The 19871-nt window shown below is 32.7% G+C and overlaps 2 protein-coding genes across 3 annotated transcripts; both read left to right on the forward strand.

The window, feature by feature from the left end:
• The first annotated feature begins 232 nt into the window (after positions 1-232).
• On the forward strand, positions 233-9830 carry ambn (ameloblastin). The gene is made up of 9 exons (XM_056456664.1): positions 233-316; positions 425-489; positions 3068-3262; positions 5616-5660; positions 5726-5858; positions 6712-6833; positions 6911-6955; positions 7052-7090; positions 9210-9830. Exons 2-9 carry the CDS (start codon positions 427-429, stop codon positions 9717-9719), a joined length of 1152 nt encoding a protein of 383 aa, XP_056312639.1. The 5' UTR covers positions 233-316; positions 425-426; the 3' UTR covers positions 9720-9830.
• Positions 9831-16493: 6663 nt separating this feature from the next.
• On the forward strand, positions 16494-19288 carry scpp7 (secretory calcium-binding phosphoprotein 7). 2 transcript variants are annotated; one of them, XM_056456758.1, is made up of 9 exons: positions 16494-16602; positions 16695-16763; positions 16885-16932; positions 17330-17377; positions 17503-17538; positions 17637-17705; positions 17812-17895; positions 18651-18699; positions 19080-19288. In XM_056456758.1, exons 2-8 carry the CDS (start codon positions 16710-16712, stop codon positions 18690-18692), a joined length of 381 nt encoding a protein of 126 aa, XP_056312733.1. In that variant the 5' UTR covers positions 16494-16602; positions 16695-16709; the 3' UTR covers positions 18693-18699; positions 19080-19288. The 2 variants fall into 2 exon arrangements, with proteins under 2 accessions (XP_056312733.1, XP_056312734.1); XM_056456759.1 differs by having other exon boundaries at positions 16503-16602; positions 16685-16763.
• Positions 19289-19871: the final 583 nt, after the last annotated feature.

Raw genomic sequence — 19871 nt, forward strand, 5'->3', positions numbered from 1 at the left:
TACCGCAAACAAACCTCATTTTTATGATCGTATTTATCCGTTTTTGATTTGTCTTTTCATGCTGTGAAACTGAACCAATATATCAAATTAAACTCGTCTGGATATGTCAAACATTTCAAAATGGCTTAATTTGATGATTCATTTAAACACTAGACATTTTCTGGATTGTACGATTAAATTATGGTCTGAGGTTTTATTTAGTCAGAGCCCATTTCTCATATTTTCCCCACAGCTGATTGGTTGCTTGAGAAATGGACAGTGTTTAAGTACAGCCTTTTCCACTTACGGTTTTCTGTTTTGATCAAAGGATTTTAAAGTGAGTATTTGTCTTTTTTTAACATCATGCAGTGTTAGCTATCAATCTCGTAATCAATTTGTGTGGTGCGATTTGTCAGTTTGATATTTACTTTGTGTGTCTCTTTAGGTATGACACAAATGAGGCTTATAGCGGTGATCGTGTGCTTTCTTGCTGGAACATCCGCCGTTCCGGTGAGTCATTAATCGTCTTTATTCATCCAGCTGAAAGATGAGAGTTTTAGAGAGATGTTCACAGCTACATTATAAAAATCTTACTTCATAAGAACGCTAATACATCAATGTTCAATTTACTTGAGTAAACTACATCACAAGGGTTCAGTTAATGAGAATATTAACTCGTAAATATGAAAGTTCTTAAAAATAAAAGTGAGTGATGCTACAAAGGAACTTTGTTCTTAATGTACATTAGTTTAGAAATCTAAAGCATCCATTTTCACGGTAATTAACCTTGTGCACAGGGCTGGATTTAGTGATTTGGAGCCTTTGTATTTAATTAGTTATTTATTTGTTTGTTTGTCTTGCTGGCTTTTTCTTATATTACTCAATCTTCTTTTCAATATTTTTTCTTTAAACTCCCCCCCCGAAAACAACTACAAATAAAAAATTGTTTCATTTTAAAACTAAATCTTCATCTGATTTGACTGCTTGACTGCTTTATTATTAGGGGACGGGGGACAAATTTGTGCAGACGTAATGATTACACTACAATTTTATTTATAAGACCCTCAACCTTACAAAATATGATAGAGAATGATGTTTTTTATATATGAGCAATATCACACGAGTAGCAGTGCAATGTGGCTGTATATCGGCACCAGGTGCCTTAGTGTCCCACCAGTGACAATATATAGCCACGTCGCTCTGCTACGAGGGTGATATTGCGTTTCGACAGAACAACTGTTTGATGGCCTAATCATGTGTATAAAAAAGAAATAAAACACGGAGAGTCTCAAAAACTCTTTTGTAAGGGGAACTACTTTTTTTTACCATTCCTTCACATCTGCAGCTGATGTCAGAACAGCAGGAACCGTTGCTCATTCACCAACGTCCCTTTAGATCTAGTATTTAAATGATTCTCTAACGTAATGTCTAAAGTGATGACAAAACAGCAGATTTTTGCTCACATTTTAAGATCATAAGGCTGAACGGCATGAAATGCCATCAGTCTACAGAGATTTCACAGTATTTCTCTGTTGCAATCAGGAGATCACAATATTACTATGGTATACAGCACTACAACATACAAAAGAGAAAGATTGACTTAGAAAGTCATTTACCTGTTTAATAATGATTTGATCAGCTGTAGTTTGAAATCACGCTGTTTTTCTCTGAGGGCTTATTATGCGGTCTCTGTCGCCATCTTGTGGATGCACATCGTCAACCGTCTTTGCTCAAATAGGCTAATGGCTGCCAACTCGCTCTCTCTTAGAAATCTAAACAACTAGATTCTTGCCCTAAGAGGCTGCTTACCTTGCTTATTGGTTAAATCCACCCCTGCTTGTGCAGAATGGAAAGATAACATAGAAGTTAAAGATTCTTCATGAAATCTAATGCCAATAAAGAACTAAAACTGGTAAAGGAGGGCCAACATCATGCAGATTAGCTCCAACCAGCTCCAGCATACTTTATAGTGAAGACCTTGTGTTTGTGTCATAAATCTGTCACTTCTTGTCTTCTTTCTTTCTTTGAATAAGCTGGATTTAAACATGAGTAACATTAGACAGCCCAGTGATGTTGTTTCGAACAAAGGTTTAATAACAACTTAACTGAACTATATTAGACGGTGATAAAATCTTTATGACACAACTTCTTCCTTCCCGGAAGTGACATCAGCATTTCTTCTATTTTAAAAATTAAAATACTCCAACCTCCAACCTTCAGAATTATGTTTTATATTTCCATTTATTTTAAGTCTGAGAGTTCCTTCATTCTCCATAAGAGCAAGTTATCATTTTTGTTCAAACAACCTCAAAATGGACCATCCCTTCAATGATTCAATTATAATTTTAGCAATCAATGAGAATACTTTTGTGACATATAGCAATTTAATGTAATGGGAAATTTTCACACACACACACAAAATCCCACAAGTACCAATTCATAATGTAAGTATTTTAGTCTATAAATAGGGCCTTTAAACAAAAACTACAGTATATACATGTCTGTTAAATTTTATAATAAGGATCTCTCACTCAAGTCAACCCAACTGTCATATTCACAGCAATTTATCATTCTCGTTCAAAATCTGGAAAGATATCTAAAAAAACAATCTCAAAACTGAGCACATGCCTTCAATGATTCAATTAAAATATTATCAAGCAACGAAAATACTTTTGTTCTCACATAAAACAAAAAATAACGACTTTAATTAACAGTTTATTGTCCTCAGTGTCAGTATATTGTGCGTGTTTACTATTCACTGATGAAACCTCAATATATGCACATGCAATATACTGACAATGAGGACATAAAACTGTTGAATAAAATAATTGTTTTTGTTTTATGTGTGCACAAAAGTATTCTCGTAGCTTGATAATATTCCGAATGAACCACTGAAGGTGTTTTCGGTATCTTTTGGACTTTGAATGAGTCCGGATTGTTGTTGACTTTGGAGGATTTCACCTAAAAATATTTGAATTTGTATTTTGAAGATGAACAAAGATCTCAGGGGTTTGGAATGACACGAGGGTGAGTAATTAATAACATCATTTTCTTTTTTCGGTATACTAATACCTGAACCTTTTTGTAGCTCTCCCCTAATGCTGATTTGAAGGAATCGCTGCCAGTGGGAGGTATGCAGCAGTTTCAGCCTGGATCTCCCATAATGCTCTCTGGTCTTCAGCCACAGGCGTCCAATCCATGGGGCTCTCAACCCAACCCCAGTACTGCTGTCAGACAGCATCCAGCACAGTTTCAGTACCTTCCTTATTCTCAGCAACCACAGGTTAGAAACGTCACATTTCTTTACCTTTTTTTTGGTTGCCTAAAGAAGCTTTGACCTAACGCATGCTAAGAGATTTGTTTATTTGCATTAAGAACAGTTAATGATTAAATGCAGGAGTTTACAAATGCACTGTAAAAAATTTCCTGCACTGTAAAAACCAAAAAGTTAAGCTCAAACCATTTGAGGAAATCGATTGCAACAAACCATTTGAGTTAAAAAATTAATCTATATGAGTACTGTGAACTAACTCCATTTAAGTTGAAGTAATGATGTATTTAATTAACTCATTACCTTCAACACTGAGTTCAAAACTCTTTTCAAATGAGTAGAATTAACTTTCAGTAAATTTTGAGTTAACTACACTGATTTCATCTGATAAAGTTGACTGTTGGGTTTTACAGCGTGTATAATTTACAGTGACTTACTGGCAGCATTTCGCCAGAAACTTACTGTAAATCTAATTACAGTATAAATACTGTATTTCCATTTACAGCAAATTAAAAAACACTGTATTTTAATGGTGTTTAGAGGTTATTTCCCACAATGCAACTTTAAAATAATGTACTATACTGTATAACTATTCTACAGTAAAATACAGTTAATTTTACAGTTAAATATTGTGTAATTTTACAATTACAGAAATTGTTAACAGTGTGGAGAAATGTGGGACGAATGTAAAAATAAATAAAAATGATTTAAAAAGACATTATCTAAATTACAAAAATGTAAGCAACATATTTAAAAAAATACAAAATATGATTAAATAATCGCGATTAAAATACAATGCAAACAGAAATGCAATTACTGAAAATAAACGAAAATAAATTTCTCTCTCTCCACAAACATAATAGAATAACACAAATAAAACAATAAATAGAATAATAGAAATTATATTCAAATAATCTAATAATTAAATAATAATTATAAATAAATAACTATGCTACACTGTAAAAATGGATTAGTTACTTAAAGCGAGTAAACCAATTGCCTTAAAAGCAACAAGTTGACTTACAAAAATAATGTTAGTAAACGCATTGTAATTTGAAACTGTTAAGTTGACTTAATTTTATAATTATGCTTATTGTACTCACTTTTTAAGTCAACTAATTCCATTTTACAGTGTCAGACTATTTTAGCACATCTGTTTTCAAATAATTACTGTAATTATCACAATATTACATATTTGCGTTATTAAGTCTATAAAAGCTACAATTATAGCCTGTATTGAATTTAGAAGACACACTGGAGTGTGGAAGAGCAGATTTATTTTCGTTACTGTCATTTTGCTATATACAGAAAAGCTGAAAAAAAAAACACCCAAATATAATAAAGGTGTATTGGAAAAAAGTGATTATAGTTTACTTTTTATTTTTAAAAAGTAAGAACAATTAGCATAATTATAAAAATTCTGTCAACTTAACAGTTTAAAGTGACAATGAGTTTACTATTTTTGTAAAGTAAATGTGTTGCTTTTAAGGCAATTGGTTTACTCGCTTTAAGTAACTAATCATTTAATGAACTAATGAATGTTAAATAAAATGAAGTATACGGTAAATTAATAATCCTAAACAACTGAAAAATTACTGAAGAGATTATAAATACAGTATTATTAAAGAAGTAATATGACAAAAACAGTCATTTACTGTAATAGAAAATAAATATTTGATAACATTTTAATTTAATGGTCCCTATTGCACATTTTGTTGACTAAAAGTTGCATTACAACAACATGTACATGCCAATTAATTCTCATTTGAGTATTAGTAGACTGTCTCCTTAATATCTGCTGATACTCCTCCTTCAACAGGCATTTAACTGACTATAAGTAACTTTGCAGGTTCATGTCTATATACACTAACCCTAACCCCAACCTAATAGTCTATTGAATAATAATCGAAAATAACATTGCATTGTAGATGTAATGTAACTTACAGTAAATTCAACAAATTGCATTAAAGGGACCAAAAAAAATAAAGTGATACCAAATATTTTTACACATACAAAAAACACTAGACCCATTTTATATAAGTACAAATAGGGTCTTTAAACAAAGCACTACAGTATATACATGCCTGTTAAATTTTATAATAAGCATCTTTCACTCAACTGAACTGTGAAATTCATCGACACATTTTGGGATCTGTGACATCAAAACCTTTAAAAACCTCATATTTAATAAACCATTTTCCACTTTAAGAGCCTTTTTAACATAGGAAAGTTTCTATTGATGCTAAACGTTCGTCATGAATTTAAAAACAATCTTTATTTTAAGAGTATAATGTAAACATTTGACTATTTTAAATAACATGTCAGTACATTTATTAAAATACATTTCTGCTTCTTTATTTTTCAGTTTTTCTACTATCCCATTCTTGGACAGCAATCAAGGAACCCGACAGTAAGAGTGTTTCCATAATTTATTCTGCAATAAAAGAAATATGTGTGGTTTTTGTTTGTAGTCAGCAAAAATACACCACAGGAAGAGCTAACAGACTGACTGGGTTCAGCAGGTTTATTCTCAATCAGGGTCCAAACCTGAACTTAATTAAATTTAGCAATGTAACCCTCAAGCAAGCCTTTGTGTTTCGCCTGTTTTGTAAATGATCCAAATGTTTTGGCTGAAGGAAACTTCCCGTCTGTCTTCTGTACGTGTCATGTCTCAGGTGCGTTGATTGATTGAGAAAACCTGCTGCACTCGATGTGTCTGAACAAAGAGGGTTGATGTACAGTAATATATCGCCCCAGTATCAGTAACATGTGCACATAAATAAAATCTATTGTCAGCAGTTTGTCAGATCAGCATCCAACTACTGAGAGAGAAGTCAATCGGTTCATTCATGCTTTACTAATACTTTATGTGCCTCAGAATCCTCTTTAAAATATCTTATCTAGTCAAAATTATTAGTCGTCCTATGATTTTCTTTTTTATATTTATATTTTTATATTTTCCAAATTATGTTTAACAGAGCAACAATTTTTTCACAGTATTTCCTATCATATTTTTTTTTTTCTGGAGAAAGTCTTATTTGTTTTATTTCGGCTAGAATAAAAGCAGTTTTTAATTTTTAAATGCCATTTTAAGATCAATATTATTAGCCCTACTACAAGCAATACTTTTTACAATTGTCTACATAATAAACCACTGTTATACAAAAACTTGCCTAATTACCTTAGCCTAACCTAGTTAAGCCTTTAAATGTCAATTTAAGCTGAACATAGCCTAAAAAACATCTAGTAAAATATTATTTACTGTCATCATGGCAAAGATAAAATAAATTTGTTATTAGAAATGAGTTATTAAAACTAATCTGTTTAAAAATGTGTTGAAAAAAAGATTCTTTCCATTAAAGAGAAATAAACATGGTGGTGGTGGTGGTGGTGGGGGGGGGGGGGGGGGTATGCTTAAATTAAGGAGGGCTAATAATATACTGTATATTGTTTCTGATTAGTTTCCTATGGAGTGCCTGCTTTCCAGCAATATCCCGCTAATGCAGCTCCACGGCCAGTTAGGCCCCAACAGGGGCAAAATGCTCACCAAATGCATCCAAATCAGCCTCAGCAGCAACAACAGGTCTCTATCAATGCAAAAATTATGGATTCAAGCAACTCAAGTGTGCATATTCTAATATGACACATGCTGTTTTACAGGTTCAACCAATTTTTTATATGGTTCCTCAAATGCCACAGCGAATGGTGAGTTAAATAATTACGTTTTCTTTCTATGAAAATTATATTTTCCATCAACTATGTTCAGTATGTGATAATTTTTGGTTTGAATGTGTTTTAAAGGCTGGGTCATATGGTGGACTGAGCTCTGAGGAACTTCAGGTAAATTCAATAACAGTGAGGCTTTAAAGTATGAATAGGTCACGTTCTGTTTGTTTATTATTATTATCATCATCATTTAAGAAAATATATTGGTACATTCATGTTTAATTCTTTAGTATTTGGTTCATCTCAGTTACACCTTTTTAGTGATCTAAAAATAATTTAATTAATGATTAAGTTTTTAAAAATATATTGGTTACTCTTTATTTTGATGACCCTTATTAAACATGTTTTAGTTGTAAGTAACTTTACAATAACATGGCAACAAACTCTCATTATATATAGATTCCCTCTAATGTGTAAAGCATTTTAAGTTTTCAGAAAAGCACTATACGGTTGAAGTCAGAATTATTAGCCCCCTTTGAATTATTTCTATTTTCTTTTTTAGATATTTTCCAAATGACGTTTAACAGAGCAAGGGCATTTTCACAGTATGTTTGATAATATTTTTTCTTCTTGAGAAAGTCTTATTCATTTTATTTTGGCTAGAATAAAATCAGTTTTTAATTTTTAAAATCCATTTTTTAAGGTCAAAATTATTAGCTAATTCTTTTTTCGATAGTCTACAGAACAAACCATCATTATACAATAACTCGCCTAATTACCCTAACCTGCCTAGTTAACCTAATTAACCTAGTTAAGCTTTTAAATGTCACTTCAAGCTGTTTAGAAGTGTCTTGAAAAATATCTAGTCAAATATTATTTACTGTCATCATGGCAAAGATAAAATAAATCAGTTATTAGAAATGAGTGATTAAAACTATTATATTTAGAAATGTGTTGAAAAAATCTTCTCTCCATTAAACTAAAATTGGGGGAAAAATAAACAGGGGGGCTAATAATTCAGGGGGCTAATAATTCTGACTTCAAGTGTATAATGTAAGGAATATCAAATTAAAAAAGGAATTAATTATTATTATTATTATTATCATTACTATTATTATTATTATTGTTATATAATTAGTAGATTATTAGTAGAATATTAGATTAGAGTTATAGGGTTAGCAGAAGTTGAAGTGTACTTGCAGTATCACATATAGTTATTCGTAGAATTTCCATAAAAATTAATTATTAACAGGTGATTGAGCAGACAGTCTATTAATACACTCTATGGAATGCTTGGTAGATTTTACCCAATGGTCAAATATGGACAAACCCAATAATGGATTGTTTCAATTAAATTTGAATTACAGTTTTAAAAACACTTTTTAACCTTTAATCTTTGGCCTGTCCATATTTTACACAAAGTTGAGATAAAGCAACCCAGCATTTTTTTGCTTGTAGATTATGGCAATCCACATCACAACATTTTGTATTGTGTAGTGGCTGCCATATTTAAAGTGATGTTGTCAACCCAAAAATGTTGTCATCACATTCTCATCCTCCACTTGTCCCAAACCTATCTGAATTTCTTTCTTCTGTTGAACACAAGCGAAGATATATTAAAGAATGATGGTAAGAAGCAGACACTGAATTCCCATAACATTCCTGCTTTTTTCCTAACATTCTCCAGAATATCTTCTTTTGTGTTCAACAGAACAAAAACAATTCTCATTTTGTGTGAACTATACCTTTAAAGGACACCCTCCCCTTCTTGTATACTAGTAATAGTCAATAATATCTACATCTGAAACGTCATCCAATTTCAGAATGCACATGCCAAAAATGTAATGACAAAGTCAAGACAACTTTATTTTTTTTTAGGTTATACAAAGTTTAACTTAATATTTTTTGTTTAGGTCACTCTTTACAGTATTAACAAACCATTAAATAACCATACTAGCTTGATAAACTTCTACTTAGCTGTTTATTAATAGTTAGTAAAGTAGAAGTTGGGTTTAGGTTTTGGATTAGGGATGTATAATGATAAGATTAATACTTTAAAGATTATACTTTATAACTACTGAACAATCAGTATCTTAATAATAGGCAGGTAATAAATCAGTAGTTAACAGCATGAATTGTGACCTAAAGTGTTCGAATATTTTTACAGTGAAACAATAATATGCAAGAAACCACATTAAAATAAGACTATGTTATTAATCTGCCCCATAATGCCTTCTTGTGTTCATTCCATCAAGTACATGCATTTAATCTCTATTTATATCCCACACTGCAGAACATGGGCCGTGTTAACATGCACTTACCCGCGATAAGAGGTAATGTGTTTCCTGTTTCTGGACCACAAACGGTTGTACCCATTGGCCCTGTAAGACCACCCAACCCCTTCCCTGCCACTGGAATGACCTACCCGGGCATTACTGAGCTCCAGCAACCCGGCGTAATAGCTGTGCCTCCTAGCAGAGATGCCATACCTGCAACTGGTGGATCCCATCCAAATAGTGGAGCGCTGCCTAGAAGGATTTCTGGCACGCAGGATCGTGACCGAGCGCCATGTGTGTCCGCTGAAATTCCCTCAACCAACTCTTTTGCACCTTTAGATTCAGGTCACGGGGCTTTCATTTCAGCAGATGTTCCTACCGTCCACCCTAATCCTCAAAACAGGGGTCCCAATCTAGTTCCCGATACACTCCCAACAGCAGAATACAAAGAAGATCTTTTTTCAGCAGCCCCACCACTGCTTTCTGATACTGTCGACACCAATACTGCAAATGAGATGTACCCCTAAGATACATGTTTAATGCAAGATTTACCCAAATATGTATTTTATGTTAAGCTAACTGATTTATATATTGGGTTGAGTCATTTTTCAATGCAATTCTGATCCTTTACAGTTGAAGTCAGAATTATTAGTGCCCTTGTATATATTTTTCCAGAAGTTCTGTTTAACGGTAAGTAGATTTTTTTTCTAAACATAATAGTTTTCATAACTGATTTCTTTTATCTTTGCTATGATGACAGTACATAATATTTGGCAAGATATTTTTTAAGACCCTACTATTCAACTTCAAAGTGACATTTAAAGGCTTAACTACACTGTAAACCCCACTGTTGTCATTACTAAAGTTATTAAGGTAATATATCTTGACATTACTTAAAATACCAAGTTTTGGCATCAAAACTTAAACAGGTGTGTTTAACTTACTTATTAGGCAGCAAAAAACTTTTAATTAATATTTTACGATTCACGATTCACCATGTCTCTGTTTAAAACACAGCTCTCAAACTGAATTCCTGGAGGGTCGCAGATCTGCACAGTTTTACTCCAACCCTAATCAAAGACAGCTGATCCAACTAATCAAAGTGTTCAAGACTACAGCTGCGGTCACACTAGAGTTTGAGCTTGCAAAATTCTGTAGTACGGTGCTGCGAAAAGGTAATTAGACATTTAAAAAAGCGAGCAATTGGTATATATTTAAAATTTCTGTCCAAAGAGGTCATGTTTTGATTCTCTGTTGGTCTCATGCAGTCAAGTGATGCAATGTCTCCGGTCAGAGTTCATCAAGCTTGAACTTTGCAATGCAGTGAACAGCGAAACTTGTCGCACAAGCTTGCGATTCAGGTCTGACGCATTCGTGTGCGGATGAAGGGAAGTCTATGGGTAGAAAAGTCCAGTGTGACCGCAGCTTACTAGAGACTATTAAGCCGGTGAGTGTTGGATGTGGTTGGAGCTAAACTATGCAGAGCTGTGGCTCTCCAGGAATTGAGTTTAAGACCATTGGTTTAAAATGATTGGTTGCACTTGAAATTCTGCCTTGACAACTGTGCTGATTGGTCGATATATGTTATATGACACAAGGCAGTCATTTTGCTTGTGATGCTGAATTTTGCTGAGGTGCAGCAGAACCTATCTGATAAAGTAGAAAAGTTAAATCATTAATTAATTCTTAGTTGATATACACACAGGGGTGACATGGTGGCGTAGTAGGTAGTGATGATGCCTCACAGCAAGACGGTTTCCTCCATGTACTCCGGTGTCCCCCACAGTCCAAAGACATGCGCAATAGTCTTATAGAATAGAATTGGGTAAGCTAAATTGGTCATCCAGGTTGGGGATTGAGCGTTGGACTAACAACCCACCTCGTAAAAATTTGATGTTATGAAACACCAACATGGAGCGGCTAAATATCAACTTCAATAAAAGACCCTGGGAGTAGAAAAGAATATAAAAGCTGAAAATTTTGGAAGTTTAGTCTTTGAGCCAATTTAAGTTGTCTGTACTTAAACATTTAAGTTGATTCAATGAAGAGACCACATTTGGTCAACTCAATTAATTGAGTTGTCGATTTTCCATTACTCAAACTAACTGAGAGAATCACTTTCCTAAAATCATTTGAGTAGTTTCAACTTATTAGGGTATACAGTAGAGGTTAATGAGAATGATTAGGCAGTTTGGCGTAATTATGAAAGTGATTGTAAAACAATGGTATGTTCTGTAGACAATCAAAAAAAAAATATTGATAATATTTAATATAAGGGGGTTAATAATATTGACCTTAAAGTGTTTTTTTTTTAATTAAAAACCAATAAATAAAAGAAGTAAGACTTTCTCCAGAAGAAAAAATATTCTAGTAAATACTATGAAAATTTCTATGCTCTGTTCAACATCTTTTGGGAAATATTTGAAAAAGAACAAACAATGCCCAGGAGGGGTAATAACTTTGACTTCAACTGTATATATATATATATATTTTTTTTATTATTTGTTACTGCTTTATAATCTTTTCAGAAGTACATTTTTGACTTTGTGACTTTGATAAATCTGTCAAATTTTATAATAAAGTACCATTAATGTTGGTTAACTAGCAGCAGTCAACTATACATCTACAACATTTCTTAATCACAGTTAATGTTAATTTAAACATTTGCTAATGCATTGTTAAAATCCAAAGTGTGATTTAACAAGGACTAACAGTGAACGACTGTAACTAATGTTAACAAAGATGAATAAATACTGTAATAAATGTGTTGAGCCTTATTGTAAAGTGTTACCAAAATATCTTTTTGGTCTTTTACTGTGAACTGTGTGTGTGGGCCTCAATGTATATACCTGACTTATAATTAAATCAAAGTTAATGACAGCCTGAGGCTATTTCTGTGTTGCAGAGTTCATCTGTCATCAAGTGCCAGTGGTATTAACATTACTTGGAAAAATGTGCACACTGTAGAGAGAGAGAAAGGTTTGTGATTATAAAGTTCACTTCTACAATGGTTTTAGTATAATATATTGTTTATTTGTTGAAGGTATTCATACAGAGAACATTAGGACCACTAAACTATCTACTGGTGATATATCATTTGAATTTAAGCAAGTGAATACTTAAAGCAATACTTCACCCAAAATTATTGGATTCTGTCATTGTTTAATGTTTCACTTGTTCAAAACATATTCGAATTTATTTCTTCAGTTGAACTCGAAATATTTTGAAATCTGCTGCAGGCACACATTGACTTCCATAGTAGTTTGTTTTGAAGGGGTGTCAGCAACCAGCATATTCCATAATATCTTCTGTTGGGTTCAACAGAAGAAAGAAACTCATAAAGGTTTAAAACTACATGACGGAAAATAAAAGATGAGGTGTTTTTCATTTTTGGCTGAACTACCCAGGAACAGTCTGTGATTGGATCTTTATTGCAGGGAATATTATGTTTCTGGCTTGACTAGCAACAATTCATTGAACCCTCACCAATGCAGTGTGTGTGTAGATTTTTTTTTCTTACACAATCATGTTCACTTCCCATGATCATATTAAGGATGAGAGTGCCAAGATTCAGCAAGCTCAAACTATGAGAGGTCTTCATTTTCGTGCATTGAATTGACCCTGACAAAAACAGCTCTCTACTCCTACACATTTTACATTTAAGTGCATGTTAGCAAATGCTTTTAGTGAACATTGCTTAAACAAAAGATCATCATGCTGCTTTAAAACTGATCTGGCAGGCCAAAGTATAAGTCATAAAGTTTTAAAACTTTGATGCATGGCAATACCAACATAGGCCTATATACATTTCTGGAGATCATAAATTATGTAGCCAGAGGTACGTATGGCTGCAAATCGTCTTTAAAACGAACGCTACGGCGGTGGTTGGACTTTTCGTGCTACCAGCTGACCACTTACTTCCTTATGGGCGGCTTTCCTGCTGTTCCCAGTTTGTAAAGGGGCTCGCCATGTTCTTCAGCGGTACATGGTGGAGTATGATGGCAACTTTTGTTCCTTTTTACTTTAATGATATTTGACAGGGACATATTATCAACAAATAAAGAATATTTTTAGTGTATTTCTTTGCTCAACACTAAATAAAAACAAATAACTTAACAATGTCTCTGATTTGTGATGGAACGCATTCACCTCACTTATTTATCTCCATATGGACAACATTTCTGATGTGGTCAGTTTGTTCCATAGCTCACTTTGTACAGTGTTGTACTTGTGATGATGTTTGAGTGTGGTGAACATGGTTTCTTAAAAGAGATAACGGTGATGTAAAATCAGAGTATAAAACTATGTTTTGAGAGTGCACTTTTCTTTTACGTTTGCTTTTGAAAACGCTATTGGTTGGGTTTAGGAAAAGATTTAGGTCAGTGGTTTGCTACGTAATCTGTACTACAAGCTCTGCCTCCTCATGGAAGTGTACAAGAAGGACGTGTCTCAGAAATGTACAACAAAATGTACCATAAGTAATACATTTCAGATTGTCAGAAAGGTAGACAGTGCCCTCTAGTGGATTTTGTCACCTGAAACATACAACGAAACGTACCCGAAGCAACATATTTAACGTTTTTCTGAGGCACATTTCCTATGAGCCTGTTCTGTGTATTTATGGTCACAAGTAAATATGTTGCACTGTTTGGCCACAGGTGGCACCATAATACAGACAACAACATAAGCATAGCTGTAACTTAGAAACTATTAGTGCAAATTACTTGAAATAAAAGTGCTACCCATGTCTTCTAATATAGGGCATATCTTGAAAATCATAACCACCACTGACCAATGAACTTTCAGCATCTTTAAGCTATGAAGTAACATAAAATATTGTCCCTTTAACAATTATTCACACATGCACTGTACGATAGAGTACTTCATTCTGAACAACTTAGCTTTTTTGGACATGTATTACAGGGGTAGGCTGACTAAATAATTAATTTAACCTCTTAAGGAAAATACCTAAAGGTCCTAAAGTCCTTTAAACCCATTAATTAGTGATTGCAGCTATATTATGGCTAAATACACACACATATACAACTGACCAATAACCAGGGCCAGACAGAATCTGCGAACTTTTTTTAGTTATTTGTGCGCAGAATATTGTAAAAAATTTGCAGATTCATGCGGAATGATTTTGGGTGTATCGTAACTAAAACCTTAATATGTTAAATAAAAGAAATAATACATTTTTAATTTGTATTTAATGTTTACAATGCAAATCCTATTAGATCCCCTTACAGTTAAAGTCAGAATTTTTAGCCCCCCTTTGAATTTTCTTTTCTTTTTAAAATATTTTCACAGTATGTCTAATAATATTTTTTTTTCTGGAGAAAGTCTTATTTATTTTATTTCGGCTAGCTTAAAAGCAGTTTTTAATTTTTTAAAAACCATTTTAAGGTCAAAATTATTAGCCCCTTTAAGCTATATTTTTTCATAGTCTACAGCAGTGTTTCCCAACCCTGTTCCTGGAGGCACACCAACAGTACATATTTTGGATGTCTCCGTTATCTGACCCATTAACTTCAGGTTTTGGAGTCTCTTCTGATGTTATGTTAAGATGATTTAGGTGTGTTTGATTAGGGAGAGGTTGAAAATGTGGACTGTTGGTGTGCCTTCAGGAATAGGGTTGGGAAACACTGTTCTACAGAACAAACCATCATTATACAATAACTTGCCTAATTACCCTAACCTACCTTATTAACCTTATTAAGTTAAGCCTTTAAATGTCACTTTAAGCTGTATAGAAGTGTATTGAAAAATATCTAGTAAAATATTACTTACTGTCATCATGGCAAAGATAAAATAAATCAGTTATTAGAAATGAGTTATTAAAACTATAAAAATTATAAAAACTATTATAAAAAATAAACAGGGGGTTTAATAATTCTGACTTCAACTGTATTTGGTCAACAAAGCAGGTCTCTTATGTATTACATTTACTATATATCTACTAAAAGACAGAAATTGTTACTTTACAAACTGTATTGTAAGTAAATCATATGAACATTTAAAAAACTAAACAGATATAAATTTACACACATTAACACACAACTAAATAAACAGACTCAATGATGGGCTGAAAATCTGCAGAAATCTGTGGATTTCTGCATGCGCAGATTCCGTGTGGGCCTACCAATGACCAATTTAATTGGATTTAGCTCCTCTTAACTGAAGTTGAAGTCTCCAAAAATATAACAGAATTACTCCCGGTTTCACAAACAAGGTTTAGAGCTAGTCAAAATTAAATTGCATGTTTGCGCTGTCTCAACTCAAAATAACTTGTGATGAGATTCGTCAGTGTCATTTTTTATCTCCAGGTGCACACCAGTAATATATTTTTCTAAGGCCATTTTTATAAATGTGGCTTAAATAGCCTAATTTAACCAAGGCTGAGTCCTGGCTTAATCTAAGCCCTGTTTGTGAAACTGGGCCTTAATGTCCTGTTACTGACTGACTGAACCGATTGAACTTTTAAACAGTACATGTAAAATATTATGTGTAAACCTTAATAGATAGAATAAATTTCTATATATATAATTCATTTTATAGTGAACACAAAAACTGGTGAATATTAATATTAAAGTTATTGACTTTTTCTTTCAACACATTTTAAAGATAACATTTTTAATAACTAATTTCTAATAGCTACTTTTTGTTTTTGCCAGGATGAGAGTAATTAATATTTTACTATTATTAATATTTTAAAATGCACTTTAACGGCTTAACTAGATTATTTCCAGCGGGAAAAGAAAAGTATAGTAATATAGTAAATACAGATAAAATTCACTTACTCTTTTAAACATAACTTTTGCTGAATAAAGATTTTATAGGAGGGCTTATAAAAAGTATACATAATAACTGTAATATATATATACTTTATAAATGCAAATCCTGAACACAAAAGGAGTAGAAACATATTTTTAACCATTTATATTCAGTGGAACAGAATTTCTTCAACAAATTAAGTACATTATTATTTTCTTTGTGTCTACTTTGGTATTTAATATTTATAATATTATTTACAAATGCATATAGCATATGTAGCAGTATCCTCAGGCAGAAGAACAAGCGTGAACAGTGCCGTCAAAGAGATTTCATCACTTGTGCCTTTAATGCATTTAGCATTTGATTTATATGTACTGTACTGTGACATGTATCAAGTCAAATTGAATGTAATTACAGTCATGGCCAAAATCTTGCTTTGAGATAAGCAAAGATCTATACTTTTGCTTTCAACGCACATTTTTTGTCCTCTTTAATGAAGCTTGGCTACCCACCAAAGCCAATCATATACTGATGCTATTTTTTGTTTGCCATGTGAATATAAAGCGAAGATCGAGAACGCAGCATCACAAAATCCTCCTCAACAATCCTGATCACGTTCAAGAGACTTAAACCAAGGTAAAGTACGCTTAATTCAACAGAAAACTAAGTTGAAACATTGATGTATTTTGTTCTTAATTTCATATTTCATGTTGATTATTTCATTTCAGACATCATCAATCATCATGAGATCCCTCATTTTGCTGGCATTCATCATTGGAGCTGCTTACTGCGCTCCGGTATATGATCTATATTCATTTAAAATATATATATATATATTTAGATATTTAGTCAGACTAGGATAGCATAATATATAATGGAAATATTGTGATACTAATTTTCTTGTTTTCTGACCCACAGCAAGTGATGTATTATGAGGTAGAGTACAAACCTGTAATGGCTCCACAGGTTAGTTTGATCCAAATCAAGAATTTATGATACATTTATTTAATTTACAACCTAAATCAAGCATTTCAAGGCATTTAGAATCATACAGCAATTGAAAAATTACTTGAAAACTCTTTTTACTTGATAACATTTCTTACAAATTTTAAAATAAAAATATTGTCATTGTTTTTAAGAACTAATTTTTAAGAAAGAAACCAGAAAAAATATTTAGAAATGTTGTTTTGTTTGTTTAAAAGTTCTGAAGAAAGTCAAAATAAAACAAGTTACAGAATAAAACAAGTTTTCTCAAACACATGACTGTAAAATGTGAATCAAAAGAATTTAATCTTTTACAATAGCTGTATATTTCACATTATAGGATGTTTATTATATAAGAAGTGTCTTTGATGATTTACAGGCTCAGCAAGCGGCCCCTGCTGCAGCAAGACCTTCTGAAATCGAGCTTGTATGTGTGAAAAAGATTATTATTTTTTATTATTATTATCACTGTGTTCATTTTGATATTCTATTGTACTTATTAATGCATTAAAAATAATTAATATATAATTTATTTTGTTATTTTTTTTTTAGCTTTTGGCAGCTCAGCAGGCTGCAGCTGGAGTTCCTGTAAGTTTCCAAGTGCACCTAATATTTTTTCCTCATCATCTGAATGTTTAGCATGCATTGCAGTTCTTCCTCATTTTGTTTTGTCTCATCCTCCACAGGCTCAACCCGTCCGTGGCTTCATTAAACACGAGATTCCGCAGCCCGCAGGCAAAGAGAGCATTGAAGTTGTACGTGTTTTCCACCTTTTATTCACATTTATTGCCACATGATGTGTGAGTCTCAAGAATAAGATCATTTTCTTCAATTTCCTAAATATATTTCTGTGTTTTCTAGCTGTACCCCTTTGACTTCCGTCCTGCCCCTGCTGCTCCTGTTGTCCCTGCTGCCCCAGCTGCCCCCGTTGCTCCTGCTGCCCCGGTACATCCATTTATTTTGTGAATTAATGTCATACACTGTATATCTAAATCTTACTGACTTAAACTTTCAGTTGAATTAAAATTAACTTTTCTAGTTATTTCAACTTACATCAGTAAAACTGACTAAAAATATTAAGTTAAACTTTGTGTAACTTAAAGAAATTGGTAATACTTTATTTTGGTGGTCCATTTGAGTATTAGACTATCTGCTTTTTATCTGTTGATACTGCTGCTAAACAGACATTTAATTGACTGCAAGAAACTTTGCAAGTACATGTCAGCTTACACTAACCCTAACCCCAACCTAACAGTCTACTTATAATCTAATGAGAATTAGTTGGCATGTAGATGCAATGTAACTTAAACTCAACAAATGGTCCATCAAATTCAGTGTGACCAAGAAATTTAGTTGAAACCTGATTACCTTGACTTAAACATGTTAAATAATGTAAAAATATACCGTATGTGTCAAGATTTTTTACAGGGTGTCATTGAGGCCCAAGGTGGACAAAAAAGTTTTGATAGTTGTCAAAAAGTTTTGATAGTTTAAAAACAGTATTATTTTTACAGTGAGTACTTTAAAATGAACTGAAACGAAACACTGGAGTTTTTTTGGGGGGAAAACGTAATTGTTTTATGTTCGATCTACTAAAATTAGTTACGATAACTTAATGGATTTGTGTTAGGACAACATGAATGAATTGTGTGCAATCCTGCATTTTTACAGTGTATGTGTTGTTGTTTTTTTTCTGGTAGGCTCCCGTTCCAAAGGATGATGATGATGATCATGATGACTAATTTAGTGGTAATTATAATCTAGTACTGACTACTACAAATAAATTGATCAATGATAATGTTACATTCCTCTAACATATCGTCACCTTGGAATTATAAGGTTCTTTTTGCGTTCTGAATGATTTTGAGATATTGAGCTTCAAAGTTTTTGCATTCCATATGGCCAACAGTATGTGTGTAACATTTGTTTTTTAAATAAAAAGTCTTAAAATTTAAACAACTTATAAAAAACATCCCATAATGTAAATACGTTGACATTTAATAAGAATATGTCAATAACTCAATTTTGACAAAAATGTCAGATAGAACCTTATAATACAAAGGTGACGGTATGTAGGATGCAAAATTGTAATTCATCACTATATTCATCATATTGTTTCTTTTTTATAGATGCACGTATAATTTGACCACAAGTTCCAGAGACAACACAGAAGCTGCTTGTTTTTAGCTAATTGTCATTATTTTCTTGCATTCCAAATTTGTTGATCTGTCAGGGATGGTGCTCTCTCAGAGGCTTGATGCGTGAGAGCCCTTAAATCGGATGCTTTTTACCCCAACCATGTTTCTATATCTTGATTTTTAATAAACTATACAGTCAATTTCTTGCTTCCATGTGTGTCATTTTTTATGTGAATAAATTTTTTAAATAGTTTTTTTTATTTATTTTAACAATAAATAAACACTTCTTTAAACAATAATGAATGAGCACCAAATCATTATATTATATTATATTATATTATATTATATTATATTATATTATATTATATTATATTATATTATATTATATTATATTATATTATTCATTTTCTTTTCGGCTTAGTCCCTTTATTAATCTGGGGTCGCCACAGCGGAATGAACCGCCAACTTATCCAGCATATGTTTTATGCAGCGGATGCCCTTGCAGCTGCAACCCATCTCTGGGAAACATCCATACACACTCATTCACACTCATACACTACGGACAATTTTAGTCTACCCAATTCACCTGTACCGCATGTCTTTGGACTGTGGGGGAAACGGAAGAAACCCATGCAAACGCAGGGAGAACATGCAAACTCCACACAGAAATGCCAACTGACCCAGCGACCTTCTTGCTGTGAGACGACAGCACTACCTACTGCACCACTGAATCACCTATATTATATTATATTATATTATATTATATTATATTATATTATATTA

This window comes from Danio aesculapii, chromosome 1, assembly GCF_903798145.1.
Source record: "Danio aesculapii chromosome 1, fDanAes4.1, whole genome shotgun sequence".
In the NCBI taxonomy this organism is placed as follows: Eukaryota; Metazoa; Chordata; class Actinopteri; order Cypriniformes; family Danionidae; genus Danio; species Danio aesculapii.